This window comes from Chelon labrosus, assembly GCF_963514085.1.
Source record: "Chelon labrosus genome assembly, chromosome: 1".
NCBI classification, from domain to species: Eukaryota; Metazoa; Chordata; class Actinopteri; order Mugiliformes; family Mugilidae; genus Chelon; species Chelon labrosus.
The window spans coordinates 15,836,368-15,860,618 of record NC_140337.1 but is presented as its reverse complement, the minus strand read 5'-3'; the positions used below and the strand labels follow the sequence as shown (position 1 = coordinate 15,860,618).

The 24,251-nt window shown below is 42.2% G+C and overlaps 1 protein-coding gene across 1 annotated transcript; it reads left to right on the top strand.

Moving 5' to 3' along the window:
* Window positions 1-672: 672 nt before the first annotated feature.
* Window positions 673-23,146, top strand: LOC311491392 (B-cell scaffold protein with ankyrin repeats-like; the record flags this gene model as incomplete). Its single annotated transcript, XM_084549296.1, has 16 exons — window positions 673-681; window positions 1,731-1,761; window positions 2,044-2,439; window positions 4,428-4,552; window positions 4,649-4,787; window positions 4,883-5,025; window positions 6,438-6,552; window positions 7,812-8,008; window positions 14,960-15,023; window positions 15,303-15,500; window positions 17,286-17,351; window positions 19,242-19,435; window positions 21,968-22,025; window positions 22,192-22,221; window positions 22,470-22,549; window positions 23,114-23,146. The coding sequence occupies 16 exons, from the start codon at window positions 673-675 to the stop codon at window positions 23,144-23,146; spliced, it is 1,878 nt and encodes a 625-aa protein (XP_084405422.1).
* Window positions 23,147-24,251: the final 1,105 nt, after the last annotated feature.

The window sequence follows — 24,251 nt, the reverse complement described above, 5'->3', positions numbered from 1 at the left end:
ATTACACAATATTATACAGTATCATATAAAATGTTGCTATATACAGATGTTTATATATGTATATACATAAGTATACAGAGTAGATAATACACTAGGAAGAAAAATTAAGATGAATCAAAATCTCATTATTATTATCCGTGTGGTTGTCGTCATTAATAATAATAATAATAATAATAATAATAATAAATGTGCAATTATTTTTTGTATTAGTGCATTATCTTATTTAGAAAAGGGGTACGTTATTAGAAATTGATCATAGTTACCTGAGGATGAACCCATTAAGATTTTTCCTTTGTCCTCCCTCAGAACAAAGCATGAATCTTGACCATAATATTTCTTAAGTCATTAATCTAAGCCATAAACATCAAAAAGCATATATATGTTTTTTAGAGAACATTCATGGCTCCATGAAGATAAACCTTTTGATTTCAAGTATCCTATTACTTTGCCGCTAGCACCATCCTCAGGACAAGATTTGCAGTTTCACTCTTTTGTTTGTTCCCATTCCTGATACTATTATGAATCCCTCACTGAGGTCAGGATCAAGCTGACATTTTCTGTGTCACTAGTTACGGAAAAGTGAATGTGGACTCATTCGGCTGAATCCATTACAGATGTAGAAGAAGATTTCATGTCCTGTAGAGCAGTCATGCAGAAAATACGAGTGCACACATGGGGACGGTGTGATCTGTCATCAGTGAGTCAGCAGGTACATGGCGCCAGTGATTTGCATGACAGGGACCTCAACTTTCACCAGCTCATTTTCTACACAGTTGGGAATTTCAGTTCGCCGCCGCTCAAAGGAAACAAACAGCGGCAAACTTTGCTATTAGAGGGACAGCGGTGTGGCGGCATGAGTCAGTTGTTTGGCAGGTGGATGCAGCTAATGAAGCTCTGACTTTTTACATTTCTCTGAATGAGGGACTGTGCGCATGGTAGGTCAGAACATCCTTTCTATCTCTGCCTGTGCTGCAGACATTCATACCAGATCATTAGTTTTAACACGCCTCAGGTTGTAGCCCCAGACTTAATTAAACTCTGGTGAAATCCATAACTCAAGGTCTTCACATCCTGCTCACCTATTATGATAGTGACCGTTGTTGTTTGCTAGTTTGACTGCATTGCTTACATTCATGCTTATTCTGTCTTTGTATGGAATATTGTATTAATATGAAATAGTAAACACAGCTATATGAGTCATAGTTTGGTATTTTTCATGATTGTGCCTTTCCATTTTGACTATTTTATGTGTTTTATCTTTTATTATGTAAAATATATAAAGTTATATCAAGACAGAATATCAAATCACTCAAAAGCTTAATATTTACACACACACAATGACTTTTTTCAGGTTGTGCCGCTCTTTTCAGTCAATTGCCAAGAATTTAGCTTTTTATGCTATATCATATTTTGTGACTATACATTTTTACTTTCCAATTTTCCATATCAGGTTTGGTGACGCCCGTGTGACGCAGGACGGCAAAACAAAACTTCTAAAGTCGAAACCACGGACTGAGTTGGGAAATTTCCATCACACTACTTTACATTTAATTTAGTACCTCAAAATATACATAATAATATATTCCAGCTTGTTCCAGAGCATAAAACAGGCTTCACATTGTCTTTAAAAGGGGCTTTCATTTCTTTGTCCACTTTGGCGTGGAGCAGGAAACACCCTCTTATCTCAGCTCCACCTGTATTTCCATGTTACTTTGAAGTGAGACCTGCAGACGAGCAGCACTGCAGAAATGAGCCAGACAGGTAAGCTGCTCCCTCACATTATTAATTCATTAATTCATTATTACATACTGTTTTACTTGGGTAATGAAAATGATTAATGCTTTAATATACGAGTCCTGATGATTTATAGTTTCTTTGCCATGCTCATAGTAATACTGGCACGATGGCTGAGAAAAATGCTGTAAAATGTCGAGGTTATGTTGGTGTGTTTTGCTTGTTTTTGTATTTTTTCAATGAGAAAAAGAAGCCTGGATACCTTAAATTCAGTATATGTAATGCACAGAATACAACTTTTTCTTACAGCTGAAGATCTGCTGATCATCTACGAGACCGAGGCAAAGCAATGGGCCACCTACCTGCAGTCAGTTTTCTCCGGTCCCGTCTCGGAGGCCGGGATCTGCTGCTATGACATCGCCACGGTGTCCAGCCGGAGGAATGACTTTCTCAGGCTGGCCCAGTACACTTGCAAGCTCCTGATCCTTTCCAAGGGCATGCTGGAGAGCCTCTGCCAGATGCGGCGCTTCTTCCTGGCCCGCGTGTTGTGTCCCGCGGCCCATGTGGTGGTGCTGCTGTGCGGGGTGGACAGCCTGACCCCTTTGCTGGAGTTGGTGCCCCTGAACGGCGACGAGTGCCTGCTGATCTCCAGCGAACAAGACGCTCCTGAGTACCTGACCGCTGTGACTGACATTGTGAAAAAAGGTATTAAGATAATTTGTTTTCTGAAGACGTAGAAGACGTTCTGCTTTGAGCCCCAAGTGAGATCATTGGCCATCTTCTGAAAAAGGCCATCTTCTGAAAAATTAATTAACAGTGAAATTGAACTATTAGTATATTTTACTAGGGACCTAATAGCATACCCTCAAAGACCCCTGGAGGGCATTGGGCCCATTTAATAACCCAGTCAGGTCTGACATCCTACTTCCTTTTTCTCCACAGCTCTAAAACATCACAAATTTTGGGCCTATACAAAATTTGAATGTCGCCTGACGCTCTGAATCTCCAATATAACAATTATTATTATTATAAAATCGATTGAGCATGTGTTTCTTTTATTTTTGTTTATTCAAAGACCAAATAATGTACCAGCTTGGACTGATTCAACACCACAAACTAATTTCTTAATGCACGACAGTAAAAACAGACTCTTTTAGCAACATGCCTCCTCCTTCAGGAAGAATTTCACATGGTTGTGCCGTTCCCCTGCCATAATGTGAGGGCAAAAGGATGCTCATTATTTGTGAGAATGCCTGAGCAGCAGCCTGGGAGCCTGTTTACTTGCTTTTATTTTCCCCGAGAATCGTGTTTGTTGAAGATTGACATCCAATATTTTTTTAGCACCTGCTGCACAGACATCTCACCGTGTCCTCATCTGCCCAGCTATTCATCCTCTGCCTCCTTCCCCTGCTTTGTCTGATTGCACTATTTGGATAAAATCATAAAGCACAGGGGTGTATTTAAACAGATGTATGTGAGCAGAAGGAACATCTGATGCAAATTCGGCCTCCACTGATTACTCATTGCGAGCCATGCAAATTCAAGAGCACTCCGTGTCACTTCATTGCACTGATACAGTGGAGTGGTTCAGGAAAGAAGCCTGTGAACAGTTATATTTTACCCATGAGTACCTCTGCTATCCATACAGGAGGACAATGTTTGTTTGCTAGTACATGTAGGTGTGTGATATGTTTTAGTGCTCAGCTAGAGACAATACACGGGTTTGTTTGTACTGGAAGCAACTTTTGTTCAGTTTTAAATCAAACACTACAGCCATGGTAGAAGTTCTGTACAAGGCACGGCAACAGTAGGAGCTAAAAGCTAACATGAGCAAGCTACTATTTTCACCACAGCGTTATTCCAGTTTGTTAGCTTGCTATCGAGGAAATTACTACAAGTATTCAGTTATAAAGCATAGAAATTAAGTTGTTAAAACAAGCTGCAGCCTCCTGGGCTGAAAACAAATGTGCCAAAAACAAAAGTTCCTCAAATGGTGGCACCAAAAGTGAGTCAATCCCCATGCCCAACTTTACAGCAGACATTAACTAGTTTACAGCCAAGTCCAAAAAACGTTTTTTGTCTCCGTTGCGACTTTCGCCAATCATGACGACTTTAAATGGGCGCATAAGTCACCCATTCAATTGGCGGCTTTGAGTGACAGGTGGGCATTGTCTCAGGTTGCTAGGTGTTGCTAGGTGTCATCACATACCTGCCACAGGTCCACTTGCGCTCCATCTTTTTTCGCTCTTTTGAATTAGCCAAGAGCTACGCAGCATTATGTAGTGTCAAGATGGCGACTACCGGAGCCGCCACACTGAGCTTCAAAACCACTGTTCAGAAAATGTATCGGTGGCATCACGGAGGGTTCACTCATTTGGTTTGATTTCTGATGTAATTTGCAATTCGTCAATTTGTTTGAACATTTCACTCAAAGCTTTAGACCAGACCTCATGGTGCTGCTACAGGAAAGATCAAAAGATCGTAAAAGTTCATTCTCTGAGGACCACGAACGTCTTGTCGAAAATATTTGGACACCTTATTTTGCCAAAACCTTGACAAACCAACCCTTCCCATCCCTGGACCAGTGCAGCTACCGCGACTACAAATGCACATGCCTTGTTGCTGTATCCGAAAAACACAATTTGTAGATACTGTCGGTGCATAATTCAGCGTCCATCTTTTTACCTCTGCAGTTAAAAACAGCCCCTTCACACATAAACTATCAGGACCAGAGCAGAAGCCGGAACAAACGCAGTCAACTGGAGCTGACAGTGTCAGATCCAACATCGTGGTCGTTCCTTCCAGAGTTCCCTGCGGGGTGAGACGCTCATCTCGTCAAGGCAGTAAGCCCTTTTGTTAGTTCATAAAGCGCCGGTTACAATGAAGTCCGCCGTGCTGTCTGTTTTTTTGGCAGAGCTCCACTGAGGTGTACATTCTATTGAAAAATCGGACGGCCGACTGTGACATGGAGGTTGAGTTCACCGGTGAGAATCAGACGCTGAGACTGAAGCCGGTCCGCTGGAATGAGCAGATCCTGTGTGTCAGTGCACCAGGTGAACAGAATAATGATGAATGGTTTGACTCAATAAAACACTATCCTGTTTCGGTCCTGCCTGCCTGTCAACTGTTTGTATGTCTTCTGCTGCAGATTTTCCAGCAGGGAATGTAAGAGTGGCTGTCTATAGTGGTGGAGTGGCACTGAACAAGGCAGTGTTGCAGTATTACAGCAACATGGAGGAAATAACCCACCTTCTGTCGACGGTTGCAGACCCTGTAGATTTCATGTGTCAGGTAAAGCCATTAAAGGGCTGTCTCAGTTACCTTATCTGATTTTTATAGAGGGGATTTCCACTGTTTCCTCTCAAAAGGTCAGTATTTACAAGGGGATTTCTTATCATAGACATAAAACAACTCTGATTATCAGGGTAATTGTAAAATTGAAGTTGAGGCAACAATTATTTTTTTAAAAGCCCGTAAATTATAGGAGATTAATCAGACAGGGGAGGTCTCACGCTTGGTTTCCTGCAACTGATTTATGCAGAGTCTACGCCGTGTCCTGCGGAGGTGATGTACGCCATCGCACTCATGTGTTGGCATCATTGTGTGATTACGCTAACCGTCTGCAGTGTTTAATTTCCCCCTGTACTTCAAACAGAACAGCGCGGCCCGAGTCGGAGCTGGAGCTAATAAATCTTGCTGAAAAGTTACTGAAATCACAGCAACGCAGGCAGAAAAGAGGTCTGAGTGGAGGCTGCGTAGGAGGCAGAAAGAGGGAAAGATTTTTTTTGTGCAACTGAGAGACGTGGCTGTTTAATTACATTTATTTTTTTTTGGCGAGGTGTGAGGTTACGGCAAAGGGTACGTAAGTGTCGTACAGTTGTAGGGCAAAGCATTGCCTTATGACAAATGTAGGATCCACCTGCACTCCTTTCTTTTTACCCAACGTAATGTTAGAGAATACTACAGATGTGTATTTATTATAATAAGCAAACAGAAAGTAAACCTACCGATACATAAGCTTCCGTAACAGTTAGCATAAACCAAATTTTAAACTTGCTAATATATTTGCCAGTCATTGATTTAGCAGCGTAGGAAGCACATTTGAATGTTGGTCTATTCTCTCTCTCTTCTCAATAAAAGCAACTCTTCTGAGGCACTCTAAATGTGTTATGCTACTTAGTGACTCATAGTTATGTAAGGTAGTCATAGAAATTAGTCAATCACCGCCTCAAAACGCTGCTCAGAATTGATCCACATCGAGCCGTTAGAAAGACGCGGAAAAAACGGAAGATAAATCGAATCAGCATATTTCTGCCGATGTTAATTCGAGCCACTGTTTGCAGTCTCCTCTCTGGAATTGAAGCGACAGCAGCTTTTAACCCTCTTTCAGGCATGAACACTTGATTTGATTAGGTCTCTTTTGCTGCAGAGGCAAACCTGAGCTATGCCAAAACGCAAACTTGCCAAGAGAACTTCAAACTAAAAGTGTGGACTGGCCAGACAGGACTCTGATGTGCATACAGTTGAATTCGACCTGGCATTTGTGCTTCTATACACAATACGTAATACTGAACTAATACCCCGACTTTACTTAGAGAGACCTTTTCTTTTGCCATCAGATTTGAAGTTTAGCTTGCCATTTACCCATGAGGAAAAGTTTCCAAATGTTCTTTGCAGCCACAAATCAATCAAATATTTTCTAGGCTCTACAGGTGTCTTCCATGGACAAGCTGGATCAGAAGTTGTCCTCCATGCTGCTGGAAAGCATGCCCACCGGAGGCTTCCAGGCACTGCAGTGTGAACACGTGCCTGAAAGAGGTAAAGCAGTGTAGGATTTGCAAACCATCAAACTAACACATACAGGGTTACATAAGTATAAATATCTCTGAAGTATTTCAACACATTAGCTGCATTTATGGCAACGCCTCACCGCAACAGAACGTCCATTTAATTCACTCTTTCCGTCTAACCATGTGTTTATGCAGTGATTGTGAGTTGAACATACTGCTCACAGTCGGACTGTGCCCCCCTTGCATAATGCCCATTATGAAAAACAAAGTCTTCCATTATTTCTTGGCTCATTATGCGGTAGATTGATGGCTTCATCAGCAGCTGAGATTGATCCTTAACTCTACTAAAAAGGGCAGAGGGAAATGTTGCCATGACAAACAGGTCAATAAGTGCCTCCAAGCTGTCTTTCTTTGACTCTCCTGAATGCCTACGCTGCATTGGTTTACCTTCACGTTATTACCGTGAAAGAACATCAGGAGATTGTGAGTTTGTTGTGTATGAATGTACAGCTGCTGCTTCTCAGAAGCTAAACTAAATTTGGGGTCGGCACACATCTTGAAAAAGCAAAAAAAAATAAACAAACCACAAGAAAAACTCCTCAAAGCTTATGCAGCTCTCCCTTCTTGATCCTAAGCCCCTTCCACCTGACCGCTCTGATTGCGTCCGTAATCCCGGTTCTGTTCTTTGCAAACATTTGGACCTCTAAAGCCTTTTGAGATAACATCCGGCGATTAAAAGTTCTTGCTAGCTACGCAAACACAGTATGACTTAGCCGCAGCTGCAATCGATTAGCAGAAGGCTAAACTATTAGCATGATTCAACATAGCCACGCATCGTCTGCTTTCACGGAGAGTCTACTAACACAACCTGACCCTAAATAGTCACGACAACATACTTAGATATTACAGGAAAATGAAGTTAGCTTACCTGTTCAGGTGAAGTACGGCAAGTTTCCTCATCTCTGTATACTGTCGCCAAACGTTTTACTGTGTTTATTTTCAGAATATCTTTTTTGTTAATAGTTCTAGCTGCAGTTTTTGGGTTGCTTTAACATTTTGGCAATTGTTGCTACTTCTGGAACAGCAAATGTCCTCTCTGGCAAAGACACATTATTGGCCAAAGCGTCTCGTTACAGGCTTGATTTTCTAAGTGGGAAACAAAATACCATGTGGAGGTGAAGAGGTCTAGTTTCCTCAAAGACCACTTGACCACCAAAGAAGTATGCCTACTTTACTTTCAGCTTTAATAAAATATGTTTTTGCTTTTCATACATGATCAAACTGTAGAGCTCCGCCGTGCAGACGTGCCCTCGCTCCTCCACTTTGCTGCTCAGTATGGATTCAGAAGTGTCTCCAGCCTTCTCCTGCAGTGTCCAGGCGCTAAACGAGCGCTGCACACGGCCAATCGCCACGGACAGACTCCCACCGAGATCGCCAAGAGTCACGGCCATACGGACCTTCACGTCTTATTGAAAGAAACGCTGGTAACTACATCCTCATCGGCTATTTGCCACTCTCACCTCATATGCAGTTTTTCTTTTTAGCCTGTCTACGCATCTCTGGGATGATAGACCACTTTACTCCATTACTTTAGCTTTATTGACCCCATATACAATGAAGACATTTCTCAAAAATCCGATAACTGATGACAGCTTCTCATGTCCTGTGATTTGTGAGTTAATTAAATCCACCTATTGGTTGTTACAGAGTTGGTTGGATGTAATTTCATCTGAGTGAAATTCTATAATTTTCCAGTTACCTGCTGACAGTTGAGGAAAATAACAGAATGCACCTTTGCTCGTGAGCGCTCACAGCCAAGGGATGAAGTGCAGCACTCAGGAGTGTTCTTACTGACACCAGTCCAGCACTTGGACTAAGAAAGAGTGGTCCTTTATCAATAATGAACAGAATAAAGAGGATAGAAAGGTGGAAAGCAGCGAGAGTGACCTGTATGTCGGGGGCGGCCACACTCCCTCCTAACTAGAGCCTTTACGTCCATCTCTTGGCTCCGTTAGAGGATGGATGGCGACCCGCTCCTCTCCTCTTGATTATGTTTGGCCTGTGAGGTTCCTAATGGAACACCCCCGCAGAGACTAGAAAGGCCGTGTTTGTTCATGCATGCACGCCGGCTCGCAGCGCAGGTCGTCCGCATACGTTCGGGCAATTAATGCAGGCACTAATGTCGAGATTTTATTGATTTTATTGGCTGCCATTTCCTCATGTTAATGTGAAGATCCTCTTCCTGCTCAACCTCCCTGGATACGCTTACGCCAGAGCTGCACGTTTGCCACTCGCTGGCTAATGAGAGGCAATCCACATTTAATAGTTCCCCTGCATGCATTCACATCCCTTTATGTGATAAAGCTGGAGGACACAAACATCACAGTGTTCTTTCCAATGCTAATTTCATTAGGCGGTGAGGATGTTATTTTAAAACATACATGATGCACCCAGAGGTATAGACTAGATGGTAGAGCAAAAACATAGTTTTTAGTGTGTAATGCAAACACTAAACCTTGGATCATGTTGTGACGTATTTGTGATTAATTGTAAACGTAAAAACTCCAACTTTTAGTTTGTGACCTCTTTGGTACATTGTTGTGGTGTTTTTGTTCCTTCTACGAGACAGTGAACAGCTACTCTGCCGATTTGGCCTTGGTTAGAATTGCTCATGCTGCCTAGAAACTTCCACTAAAGCAAGATAAACAAATATGCCTGCCAACAGCACAAAAGAGCACTGATTATGCACAAAATCTGAGGAGGAAAGAAAACACATCGCTGTAAAACTACAGTACGATTACCTCTGAACAGACCAGGCTGGTTTCGGTTCCCGCCAAGTTAAGCTGCGTGTGCTAACTTCACACTTGTGGGGCAGATGTGAAGGTGGTAATAAGCGTCTCATCTACCTCTAAAAAGATAGCAAATAAACACAGTGTATAAATACCAATACCACCATCTAAAACTACGTTTAGGTGTTACTTAGGTGTTACCATGTTGATTTGGTAACACTGGTGGTAACAACCAATACTAAAGGCCACATAATTCTGAGGCCTGCTCACTTTAAGTAAATGTGCACGACAACACGCTTAGCTTTGATATTGTTTGAATTACACTGTTGGATTCATTTTCATTCCTGATGCATAAAAGTGAGAGCAGCATTTGAATGTCTCAGTGGGAAACCAATTACTCTGAATGCTATTGAGTATTGAAGTTTAAAATTCATTATATTTATGAGCTAATTTGTTCTCTACAGTTTTATTTCGCAAAGTAACTATACCACTAAAAGGAAAACTCAATATAGTAAGGTAAGCACTAGCACAGAGCAGATTCTTGCAAAACATGGACCAATAAAACCTATATTATATTTGTGGGCCAGCTACTGGAGTGATAAATAGTACAATATATACAGTATAAATGTCATCTGGGTGTTGATCATTTAAAGCCGACATGTTATATCAATCTGTAACAGACAGCAGCTCCACACTACTTACTCCTTCATATATAAAAACCTCTGTTCCCATCTCCTCTCCTCCCCTGCAATACCGACAACTTTTAACTCTCTCTGATGCCTCGGGTCAACCTACAGAGAATTCCCCCTCGAGGGAAATTTAGACACTCGAACAGCTGTTGCAAACGTATTTATCCCCCTAGCAACAGCGCTAATTGAGAGGGACTGCAGACGGAGCAGGTTTTGATCAGATCGCTCTAGTGAGTGCTCACTGCAAGCGTGCAGTGTGTCGGCTGAGCTGACAGGGGAGCAGCGGAGTCAAACACAGGCCTCTCCACAGGGACAAGCCCGTGTACGTAACATAACAGACAGATTCGACATGCATAAGCGCCTGACATTTCCACCTGGTTTTTGTGAAGAGTAATTAAAATGCATCAGCTGAGAGCTATACATACACTGTGTTGGAGAAATTAGAAGAGTCACGATCACAAGGTGAGGTTTCTTTTTGTACAACGGTTTCATTAACTTATCGGCATCGCCCCCTACCTTCCAATTAATCAACCCATGATGCATCAGTGATTTGGGCGTCAGTGTAGCAGCACTCTGTCAATAAATCCTAGATGGATCGGTCCCCTGCTTCATGCACAGGCTGAATCACTCACAGGGCCTACGTCAGATCCACTAGTCTGCCCTGGCACCACACTTCTTTGTTAATTAGCTGTGAACTGCTCCGGAGGGGGAAGCTGAATAATTCAGGGAAAGCATAACTAGAATACAAATATAGAAAATGCTCCGCTGTTATCTACAGTGTTTATGTTTTCAAAATGCAATATTGCGCTCGCTCAAATGCCAACGCAAACCTGCAGTCATTATTTCATATTTTATCTAGCGATCTAGATGGACTCTTCTAGGTTTCGCCGGGTGCTCTCGGATGCAGAGCGCAGCACGATAAATACAAATGAGCCCGTGAGCCCTCCAAAGACTACAAAGAGCTATGTGTAGTGAGGTGTGCTTTGTGTACAGTGTATGCCTATCCAAATCCAGGAGAGCCAAATGAGGTTACACCTGAAACACCAGTCCAGAGACAAGATGACTCCACTGACTTCACTTTGCATATTACGTGTTTTGTTTGTAACAGGCTGTGTCGGACTTGGTTTCATTTGAATAACATCGTCATCTTCACTCTGGGAAAAAAAAAGCTGTAACCACATTAGCTGTTTACTTTCATCACTTTGGCAATGAACTCTCTCAACAACTACTGGATGGTTTTCAGTGAAGCTGAATCTTTAAAGTGCTAGTATTGAAGATTTAGTTGATTTAGAATTTAGATTTAGAAGATTTAGTAGTCTCACATAAAAATATGTGAGACTACCGTTTTAATGGAAGATGAAGAAGATACCCCCTAAGCTTTCAGGTAGTGTGACTATGAGCAGTGAAATACACTGCCTGGCCAAAAACAAAAGTCGCCACCTGGATAATTGGATAATTACTGCATGGGCGATTATCTTTCAGCTGGCAACAAGTTATTTAACCCCAACTGATGCAATGAGTAGCTTCTCATTTCTTAAACAACCATGTTGAAAGACACATCCTGTGGTCGTGGGAAAGATGCTAGTTTGTTTGAGAAAGGTCAAATCATTGGCATGCATCAAGCAGAGAAAACGTCTAAGGAGATTGAAGAAACTACTAAAATTGGATTAAGAACTGTCCAACGCATTATTAAAAACTGGAAGGATAGTGGGGAACTGTCGTCTTAGAGGAAGAAATGAGGTCGGAAAATAATCCTGATTGATGGTGATCGGTAATCACTTAAATGGTGAAATCAAATCGAAGAAAACCAACAGTAGAGCTCAGGGCTATGTTTAATAGTGAAAGTAAGAGCATTTCCACACGTACAATGTGAAGGAAACTCAAGGGATTGGGACTGAACAGCTGTATAGCCTTAAGAAAACCACTAATCAGTGAGACTGACCGGGAGAAAAGGCTTCAGTTTGCTAGGGAGCATAAAGATTGGACTCTGGAGCAATGGAAGAAGGTCATGTGGTCTGATGAGTCCAAATTTACCCTGTTCCAGAGTGATGGGGGCATCAGGGTAAGAAGAGAGGCAGATGAAGTGATGCACCCATCATGCCTAGTGTCTACTGTACAAGCCTGTGGGGGCAGTGCTATGATCTGGAGTTGCTGCAGTTGCTCAGGTCTAGGTTCAGCAACATTATGTGCCCAAAGAATGAGGTCAGCTGACTACCTGAATACACTGAATGACCAGGTTATTCCATCAATGGAGTTTTTTCTTCCCTGATGACACGGGCATATTCCAAGATGACAATGCCAGGATTCATGGGGCTCAAATTGTGAAAGAGTGGTTCAGGGAGCATGAGACATCATTTTCACACATGGATTGGCCACCACAGAGTCCAGACCTTAACCCCAATGAGAATCTTTGGGATGTGCTGGAGAAGGCTTTGTCCAGAGGTCCCATCTCTTTCCCATCATCAATACAAGATCTTGGTGAAAAATTAATGCAACACTGGATGGAAATAATCTTATGACACTGCAGAAGATTATTGAAACAATGCCACAGCGAATGTGTGCTGTAATCAAAGCTAAAGGTGAAATATTAGAGCTTTTTTAGTGGCCAGGCAGTGTATCTTTACCTCTAGTCGGTGCTCTGTAACTAACATTGGTGGCTCTCACACGATGAGTCCCATGGTGATACTTTCCCTTTTGCACCATAATGACGTTGACCTTTGTGGTTGAGCTGTACTTTGTGTTCGGGGGCTAATAAGCAAACGCTAGCATGCTAACATGCTTATCTGTCCGTCTGCATTGTACACCTGCTGCCGTCAAACGGTACATATGATAGCCGCCCTCCTGTAGTATTCATGACCGTGTAAGTGGAAGAAGCTTTTGATAAAATCTGAGTTCGTGAGTTCTGTTTGCCGACGTTTTTACAAATGGTGGAGATAAATAGTGAATGAATAGACTGTAATTTAAAGGGGTTGTTAGATGGACAGGAAAACGTTGACAATGGCCTCACCCTTTCTCATGTTTTTGCATTTCCTGCTTTAAGCTACCCAGCCATTAGCTTCATAAACTCGAGCTGAGCCTCTGTGGCTTTAAGACGCCACCTTGCAGCTTTGTACTTAGGACTTGTGGCTTATGTCACCTCTTGAACACGAGGCTTTTTGTGTGCACAACTTTCCATAGCATAACCACAAGCTCACGAGATTAAACAAGACATGTCTGCCTTGCCATTGTGAGCAGACTGATGTTGGTATTTTACTAAAGCCTCACAGTTCAGCAAGCACGGCTTCGGATCCTTGCTAAAATAGCCTTGAATAAGATGAGGATTACACTTTCATGAGCAAGCGTGAAGTATTTGTATGCCTAATGAGCTGACCACTTCTACGATGCCAAAAAAAAAGGAGCAGCTTTTGCCTGCACAGTCCTTGTGTGATGAGTTCGGTATTACACTTCTGACAGCACTATGCTAAAAAGCAACAAGCACGCTGGAGCCGAGAGCCGAGAGCGTGCCAGCTTGAATGGACCATTTCAGCTGCTGAAAACAGATTTACGCTTCTTATCCCATGCTAGATCTACTCGAGATTTATTCTCCCTCTAACAAAATCATGCCTGCTGCTTTGCCTGAAGTGCCGCTGCTCAGATTGCAGTGGTGAGTTCGTCTGGAATGCCTGCGGCTCCTGCAGTTTCAGACATCTGTAAAATGATTTAGCATTAGCGGCTGGTAAATAAATACCCCTGTCCAGGAATTACCTCCGAATGTGCCACACTGAGCTCGAGCACAGCTTCTGACTATTAAAATTCAATGTTCAAGCGGTGGTAATTAACCTGTCCCTTCTACCTGTTGGGTCTGTTATGAACCTCTACTGTTAAGTAATGCATTCCTGGCAGCCAATACATAATTTGCAGTACAAGGCACTGCATAATATTGTAATTGAGTCATGATTGGCTGTGTTGCCTGGAAACGGCACACAGAGCAGGGCGGGTTATAAGGAGGATATTTCGATGCAGCTGTATCTCATATATTGTGCAGATTTCTATTATTGCCCGGGACTTTTGTTATTGAATTCAGAATATATCCTCTTAAACGGACAATGGAGTGTAATCCTGGGTATTATCATATGTATTGTGATGGAGTCTTTAGTTACCACAATCTTTCTGGATGCAAAAGCCTGCAATGCAGTCTAGCGCCCGCGTAGAACATAATCTATTCGGTTTAAAATGCTAAGCGGACCACTCAGTTACCACATAGGGTACGAAATAAAATATTAATAAAAAAGAAGTCATTTAATGGTGCAACTCTTCACGCATCAGAAGTTTAAATATAGCAGTAAATTATTATCCGTGTCTGTAATTATGGATGCAGTCTGACATAAAGCCAAGGGTCTTGAATTGCTCGCTAAATGATATGTTTGGACTGAAAGGGGAAGATTGTCTGATTTCATAATTACCCTGATCATACCCCTGTCTGTCCCTCAGCATGCTATTAGCAAATAGGCCGACTCTGCAGCGGCTTTGTTGTCAGGGGGAAAACTGCTTTCCCGCGAGCCAGCGGGCAGGGTTACAGCACACCTCTCTAATTCAAGTTAAAGCCCCGAAATCGCTTTTTCCACAAGTCCTAACAGATGCCGCAAGAAACCTCAATTAATAATCTGGAGGTTTGTCACTGCTGACACGAAAACGCTGAATATGAAAGTGTCGCACGGAGGCAGATATCAGCCTTAAGTGTGACAGAGCTTAGAGAATGGTTAGTGGATAGTCATCTGTGCTTTTTACGCTTTGGTGAGAGGATACAGGTGAGGTCTTGTATCAAGATTTGTCAAATGCATGAACAATGCTGGGAAATAATCGTTCTGTCTTCAGCATGACAGGTCAAACATTGACTTCCTAACTGGCTCTCTTGGACTGTTTCTCTGTGCTTTGCATGGTGGCATACCTCGCATCTCCTCATGCTCTGTTGTTTCAGAATATGCTCAACCCAGGCGAGGACAACGGTGACGGCGACGTGTACGAAATGATGTACAACGCAGGTGAGTGAGGCGCCAATGGGGGGAGAGAAGGAGGACAAAGAAAAGCCAGGAATGGAATTACCAGTTGTAGTTGTTTTTGTTTTTTTCTCCTGCAAACCATTACGCCCTGTTGCCTTTCATTTCCGACCGCCAAGTAGTTTCCCCTTGCTGATGGGGACATCATGTAGCATTGCTTCCGATCAGCTGTGAAATGACAAGTAGCGAGAGCAGCATGCAAAACTTCATTATGACACTGAGGCAGCAGTGCAGTAAACACTGAGGGAATCTGTTCACTTACAGATGCACAGAAGCAGCAGCAAGGAGAGGATGAAGAGGGGGAGGATGAGGATATCTATGCGCCGCTGGGGGTGAAGGATGACTATGACACCAGCCTGAACTCAGCAAAAGCAGCGCTCATTGCCAATCGCCCACCAGCGCCCACACCTCGGCCTGAAAACACCCACGTGAGGGAGGACGGAACCCCTTACATCGCTCAAGGTAACTTGCGACAACTTGTTGCTCTCTGGGCTGCATCATTTAACGCGGGGTTGTGGGAAGGGGAGTTCACGTGGGAGGGAGGGAGGAAGTGGTTGGAATGTGCATTGCTATTGTCAGTGGAGTGGTGCTGAGCAGAAAACAGCGAAGAGGCTTTTTCTCTCTTTCTTTCTTTTTTTTTTGCACTGCAGTTTGTTTTGAGTCTGTAAACCACAAGAATACAGTCGCTCGCTCGCCGCAAAACAAACAAAAGCGAGAATAAAGCAAGAGCCATTTGCCCGCGTCGAGAGCGACTAACTGTTCAATTCCAGCCGTGTGAATATTTCATGAACACGAAACGTCCAAAAGTGACTGGTATTATTAAGGCTCATAAATCATTAAACACAGCTGTGACTCCTCTTTTTCATCTCGCAAAAGGCAAAACATGAACACATGCATGCGCAATTAATTATTATTCCCAGAGACAATATTACACCCGTCCCTCACAATCGCATCCAAAACACACGGAAAACGGTATAATTGCTCAGTGCGCGCACACTCTTCCAATCTCGTCTTTTCATTGAGCTTGCTTGCGAGCCAGCCCTTTTCCCAGCGGGACTTACAAAGCAAAACAAGAAATTGAGCGCACCACCGAATTCTCCGTATCCCAACCATCCCCTCAGTAATGGAGAGGGAACTACTGGGCGGCCATCTGCAACCAATCTTGGCCAGACCAAGGCCAAGTCAGCCAGAATAAGTCATTACACATGTTTTCCATCGTCCTTGTCCCCAGAGCGCACACGAGAAAGGAGAGGGATTCTGAGGTTTCCATCTATTGAGACAGTGGAGCTTCAAAACCGCACAAGGATCACATTTTGCTCCTCGCTCCCACCAGCCGCAGAGAAAGATGTGAGGGCAGTGATGAGGCTTGGTGGAGGATTAGGCGAGGAGCCAGTTATTGGAGAACACTGCACAAGTGGAAATAATGAGTCTCCTTTTGTTTGCAGCAACAAGCTCAGCGAGAGCGAAAACTGAAATGTGAATGAAATTCAATCTTACAGGGAGGTATTACTGGACATGCAGACGGCAGGCTGCACGACAGTCCTGCTCGATTCTGAATGAAGCCGCAGAGACGGGCTCTTGTTTGAACGTGAGGTGGAAAAGAGAAGCGCTGTCACGCAGGAAGCAGTCAGAGGTGCGATTATCTTCGAGGGTGTGGATTCTGAATTTGAATCCCGTGTCGGTCTCACAGCTGCAGCTCCACCACCTCCAGCAGCTGAACAGTGTAGCCTTTCATTCAAACCAAAAGCATCATTCAGGGCGTCTAATGAAATCCAGATCTGAGCAATGCGAGGATTTTTATGCATGCGTTAGTTGTTTTCGCAGATTTCATTACATTATATATTTTTTTCTGAAACGTTAATATATTTTCAGTTTAGTTTTTCTGCTGGCTATTAACACTTAGCTGTGCACAGGCCGCCACTGGGTTGTTTGTAAATTTAGTCCAAGGCTCCATCTTGTGGGAAAATGGCTGAAATGCAGGAGCAAAAGAGCGAGTTTTCAAATCAGGCTTGCATCTTGCCAAGAAATCCAACATTGAAATATTTTACGGCATTCTAAAGCACTTCATATTTTTTTCATATTTAACTTCAGGTCTCAAATCTACAGCTTTATGTTATGATTTACAGGACAGGAGTCATGTGCATTTAATTCGTTTTATGTGTCGTAGTTGTTGTCAGGAGCACACAGGAGCAAAATTGATGAAAATGATTAATATTGCTACTGTTACTGACTGATCTGTGTTCACAGTGTTCCAGAAGAAGAAGAAGACAAAACAGAGCGGTAATGATCTGTATTCACTCCCCACTAAACAAGGTGAGCAATGAATTATGACCAGCGTGTATAACACTAATTCAGTACTGTACTTGAATACTTTTACTTAGCTGCACCACATGTTTTGGACATATGTGGTCACTAGTTACTTTTTCATTACCATTTTTTACAAACCTGGACCTTATTTCTGGCATAAAATACCATCATTTACTCACCCATATAACTTTGGTGTCATTTTAGTCGTTTGGATGATATTTACATCTGCGTATATCCATATAGTGGGAGTGACTGGGGCACCGAAACGCAGCCTCTAAATAACGCATTATCTGCCGCGAAACTCATTCATTTCACCAATATTTTGTTATGATACGCTAGTGCTATTCCCCGTTGAGTCCGGAGTTACCTGTTATCATCATCCGGGGTCTGTAGATTGACCTACTAACCTCTGACCTGGATGATGTCATCTCTGAGCACCACGCAAAACCCCTCATGGCTTGTTTACCTGTAATTTCCTCTAAATAACTGCTAGTTTTTTGCAACGTGGGTGAATATTTTTCCGATTCTGAGGTTGTGGACGATGACTTTGTTTATGATGGATGTCCTTACCGTTTTGAGCCAGAGTGTACAGATGAGGAGCTTGTTGAAAGGAGGAAGCGGAGGCAGAGAGAGGAACAGCTGGCCAAAGAGCAACAAACCACTGCAATTCTGAGAATAGACAACAAGTAACTCTGGAATCAACGGGGAATAGCACTAGCGTATCATAACAAAATATTGGTGAAATGAACGAGTTTCGTGGCAGATAATGCGTTATTTAGAGGCTGCATTTCGGTGCCCCAGTCACATCCACTATATGGATATATGCAGATCTAAATATTGTACGAACGACTCCAAATGACACAAAAGTTATATGGGTGAGTAAACGATGGTATTTTATGCCAGAAATAAGGTCCAGGTTGTAAAAAACGGTAATTCCCCTTTAAACTGGTAGTGATCCCACACCAAACAACAACATCTACTCTGGAAACACATTTCAGACGTCTGAATCGATCGATGTTTTCATTTAAAAGTACTATGTACTATTTCAAGAGCAGAAACCCTGTGAGACTGACATGGCGCCTGGACATGAAGGAGTGTTTAGAGATGTGTATGATTATTGTCATCTAGTCACTCACTCAAGACAGTATCATTTGTCATAATACATGACCTAGGAGGCCTAACTATCAAAATCCAACAACGTATTCAGCTTTAATAAAATTAAGAAATAACAATATGATCTACAAGCTGCAGCTGCTCTTCATTTCTACTTATACCTTATATAGACATCCCCTTGGTCCAACAGCACGACTGTTCCTGTGCCAGTGATTTTAGCTGACGACTGTCCTGTGATTTCCTGTTGGAAATACTTGCTGGATGATATGAGTTAACGGTGACGCACCTAAATAATTTATGGTGTTTTATTAAATTAATTAATATTGTAGTAATCTCCGTGGTGGAACGAGTCGTTATGGCAGAACAGTAATGGGCACGCGGACAGTAAAAAGGAAATAAAATGAGCAGGCAGAACATTTAAACACAGCCAGGTGCCAAGAAGATTTGTGTGAAAGAGAGAAAGAAGTGCTAAAATTGACCACCTACAGAGACACAAAGTCCCTTTTCTGCCTCGCTGTTCTGTTGGTGACACTGAATGACAGCTCCATAGATCACTGGAGTCACCCAGAAAATCATTTACAATCTCCATGACTCACTGACATTATGAGCCAGGAAAACTTAAATTACCTGACTATGAATGCCACCTGGAGTCATATTATCCTTGCCTCCTCTTATTTCCGTCCTATTCCAAACTGAAATGAACAGTTTAATTTATTCTAATACATTTTAAGTCCACCTTACGGACTTTTCGTGGTGATTATCTCGAGTCGTTGTTTATTGCAGCATTCGGGAGAGACGACAGCGACACTTCCACCTACGACACCTTCGTACCTAACCAAACAGCCAACACACACAAGCTCGATCATCTCATCGAGCTCCAGCAGAGGGTGAAGGCAGGTTTGCTCACCGTGGACGAGGCCGTAGAGCACTTCAGAGACTGGCAGCAGGTTCAGAAGGGCATGGATCCCAAGCAGCAGGTAGGACCACCACGCACGAGTGAATGAAGCATGCAGGAACAAACCGGAATATCACCATCTGTTGCACATGCCATGCAAAACTGCTCAAAGACTGTCAGAATATCAGAATAAAGATAGATCTTTCTAATAGGCAGTTTAGGCTTCTACGTCAATTTGACGCTGTAACTACAGCGACCGCCAAGACCTGTACGCAGTCCCGCAAGAGCTGCGATTGGTTCGCTTGGTAGTAGCATGTTTCCGCTTCAGTATTTCCGGTCTCTTCTTTATCTACGCAATTTTTGAATTGATTGTTTTGGAACAATAAAGTTGGAACACATCAAGGAAATGGTTCGGAGGAGGTTCGGAGATAGAAACATTTGTATGACTCGACTGTCTTCGTCAAAATTTCGGCATAAGTTTCAGTCGCCATTGTGGCAGGAAGTAGAAACAAAGATTAACCCGACTGGCAAAAAAAGACACAGCGCCGACTACCGCTTGGGTGCCATTGTTACAGAGTGAGCCAGACTGACCGGCGTAGGCTAGGTACATAGGTTATGTCGTCTTGTCTCGTAGTACCCTCAATGAGCCTTTAAGATTTTAAGGGTCACGCAGAGTGGAAAAACAAAGAAGTGATAGATACTGACCAGAAATTCAAAAATGGTGTGGCTTCTATGAACTGTACGGTAAGTCACAGAGGTCAGAACATTTGAAACTAACATCTGAAGTCAAGGGGTAGAAGTATAAGCTCCATGTTACAGCATCACTGGCTGTGTTTACATGAACACTAGTATTCGGAATAAAACGCGGCATGTGACTACCTCGAACTCAGAAGGAGTTCCTTTGATAACCCGCTGCATATTAAAATAAAAGCACCTCATAATAACCGTGTAAATGGATTTGACACTCCACAATGGGCTGAATCACTTGGTCAACAAAGTAATATTCTTCTATGTTTTGGGCCGTGTAAACATTTATTTAACCTTTAGGTCGGACTCTTTTGATCAGAATGATTTCAGTCAAGATGAAGAAATATTGTCCATGTAAACATGATTATCAGCTCACACATCTCGTGACCTCACAAGATTTACTGGCTGAAACGGTTTGTTTACCTAGTTGTCATTAATACATCATTAAAATATAGGCGTTGACAAGTCTGACAGGCGCTTTGATAAAGGATTTCCGCTTATTTAGAAGCCAGACCAAACTGAAAGTAAGACTGCACACACTCTAGTGTAGGGGGCAACTGAGGAGAATGAAGGATAGTGGAACAATGAGCTGAGGACACCTGCTGGTCAGAGATGGAATAAAAGCTCTGTTGTCTAAAAAAGGTGAAAGAGAAAATGTGTTAATTCACACTGATCAGGCATAACATTATGACCACCTTCCTAATATTGTGTGGGTCTCCCTTGTGCCTCCAAAACAGTTGTGACTCATCAGAGAATGGACATGGACCTTCTGAGGGTGTCCTGTGGTGTCTGGCTACAGGATGTTGTTAGTGGACGCCTTTGGGTCCTATGGGTTGAGGGGAGGGGCCTCTGTGGATCGTCCCACAGATACTTGATCAGTTTGGGATCTAGTGAATTTGGAGGCCACGTCAACACCTTGTGCTGTTCTTCATGTTTTTGTGTGTGTCTGTGTCAGGCTGCATCCTGCTGGGGATGGCTGCTGCCATCAAGGAGTGTCATTGCTATGGGGTGGGGGTATCTGGTCTGGTCTAGGTGGGTGGTACATGTCTAAGTAACATCCACATGAATGAATGCCAGGTCCAAAAGTTTCCCAGCAGAACACTGAATTGTCACAAGATGGTTGATGTTATTTACTTCTCCTGTCAGTAGTTTTAATGTTGTGGCTGATCGATGTATAATAAAGAAATGGGCCTGCAGCTGACTAAACAGGCTAGAAGATATTGTGGCATGTCACAGATGAAAATAAACAAATGAATAATGGATGAATTCCATTTAGTCCTGGTGTTGTGCATGCTGGCTCACTGTCATGTCTTACTGGAACACACAGTTAATGTCACTGAGCTTTTCGTGCTGCAAAAATTCACAATTTAGACTTAACATGATAATTTGAGGTTGTAAAAGAGTGGTGTGTGCTTGTCAAGTAAAACAATCAAATGATATAAGATATCCCATCTTTGGAGAAACTATTAACATCAGATTCTACTTAAATAAGCTACTCATTCTGAAAAAAAATTGCCGCTGCGACTGACAGCAGAGTTACTGATGTATCAGTGATAAACAGTCATGTTTTGCTAGTTTGAATTAGTTGTTATTTACAATATAGTCGAGTGTCAAGTGTCAGCTCCGGGCTGGCTTCCAGGCTGCAACAATAAGCTGTGTTTTAGTAGAAACTTCTCTTTTATTTCTGCTCTGTTGTTTCATATTTAAACATTATTTTGCTTCTCATTGAATCTCCTTGAAGGCATCGAAAGATTTATGACTCTTCTTCTCAGCCCGTGCAAACGTAACACAGATAAATCCCAAAACATCTCTGAATGAGTAATTTACTGCCAGTTTCATATTAAAGCGCCGATCTTTGTCTCCACAGGACAAAAAGATTCCTCCCAGAGCCGCCAGGAACAGAGAGGATGATGCCAGCGTGTACGGTAAGTATTCTGCTATCCCGCATTGACGTCTAAACTTTGAAGGCTTGACGCATTTTCGTTTTACATAAAGCAAAATAAGTTTACAGCTATAGCAAGCAGACACCTTACAAATGGCTGTATTAAACTATGTACTGTAAACGGCTGAGACAGTCTTCTCTCCCTGCAGATAAAATCAACATCGTTCATCACACGCCAAGTGAGTGTTTAAATACTTATCTCAGGGTGCACAGAGGAAACCTGTGTTTGCATGCCTTTGTAGTTCCTCCAGCCCCAGCCGCAGCAGAGGCTGGTGGGGGAATTAATCCTCGGGGAAGTGTTATTTAATCAAATCCCCAATGCCGTGTTTTGATTTAGTGAGTTTCACTAGAATTAAATGAGAGTCCTTTATTTTCTTTTACTGAACGATTCCGTTCAGCAGTGCATGTGGGTTAATATCCCCCCCAGGTGCTGCGGTGAATGAAACTCGGAGAGGAAGCCTACCAGTGCAGTCGGATTTTTACAGCAAGTCACTTAAAGGACAGCAAGTAAGTTTAGCTCGCTGCCAAATGTATGGATTTGTGGAACTGACGAAATCTAAACGAGACATGATTGACATGACTGAAGTTATTGTCGTTTAATCTTCCATTTTATTTATTAAGTGATTCTTTGGAATTGCATTCATTTATCTATTTCCAGAACTCAGTAATTTCATTTTACACTGAATTTCTGCTTCATTATGCAAATGAGGTGGGCTGTCATTCAGAGTGTGTCATGAAGGTCAATTCATAAATAAAGTGACAATTAAACGGTAAAGTAAATAAACAGAGGAATTAATGCAAAGGTAAATGAATACAATAGTAAATTCAAATAGTTCTCGCTTTAATGGCAACTTGATTTTATTTGTGCGTCAGTGCCGTATTAATATACGCACTATTTCTTTATTTAGTTTAGATTTTGGCACTTTTAATCCCCCATACTAAGGTCAGATTGGCACAATTTACCATAAACGTACATAATATAATGTTTAAATATTAATTTAATTGACATAAATACACTAATACCACAGCAAACAAAAAGATGACATGCAATCCACTGTATTATCTTTGCAGACTAACTTCTTTCGGAAGGCCGACAAGCGATGAAGGTAAGAGTTTAAACGGCTTCTCCGCTAATAACTTCTATTAGACCAAGACTGATCTAATTTTCTGAGTTTAAATATTAAACCAGGCTATTTCATTTTTACCACATTTTCAGATTCCGTCATCCAACCAACATCGTATTACTCCGCTGCTTATAACATCTCTGTTCAGCTTAAATACATGTTTCTGTTTGTTTATGAAGTTATATTATTATCTTTTGAGGGGTAATGACAAGTGGAGTTATATATGTTTAATCTCCCATTCAGTTCTCTTATTTCATTTAAAGATCATTTAAAATGGATGTGTGTTTCATACAAGCATAAAGGCAATTTATAATATTACTTCATCTTCATTTCAAAGAATGTCCAGCGTGTCTGTGACTACTAGTCTGAAAAACAACCTACCTAAATAAAGATTACTTATCACACTGCACTGAACTGGTCAACATTTGCATAGTTGACCAAATCACCTTTTAATAAGGTTGAGCAGCATAAACTATGTTTTTCTAATGACATGGCCGCTGCAGGGGAAGGGCATTATTTCCCTTGCAAGTTGTGGACTGGCAGAAGCCCAAACTTCCCTCTAGAGGGCGCCCTCCCTCTAAATATATCCATGGCACTCACAGTCTGAAGCAACCAAGACATCTGGTGAGCTCAGAGGCACCTGCTGACCTCCTGTTGGCTGGGAGGTAAGCTATGGAAAAAAAAAAAAATGTATCCATGCATGTTTATGAATGTAAACGGGAAGTCAAAACACCCATGCAGGAGGTGCGAACACCAGTGAAGCGCTCCTTGCTGTGCTTGGTTGCAAACAGGAAGCGCGAGTCCAATTTCGGTTGGCATCGGCCAAGAAAACGAATCGGTAAAGAAGGAAACGGGGAGAGAAAATTGAAACTGTAAAGCTGTAAGTCTGTTTAGTGGCATGCAATATCATTCTCTTCAGCTGCAGGTTTTATAAATGAATAAGTAACACTTGAAGAGGTATTTTTCTTATTTCTCTGTGGTAAATATTTACTGTATATACTTGTCAAAAATATGAATTTGCTGTGATTTACAAAACTATTCAGGAGCTGGCACAAATGAACGCCTCTTTCTCACACACACACACA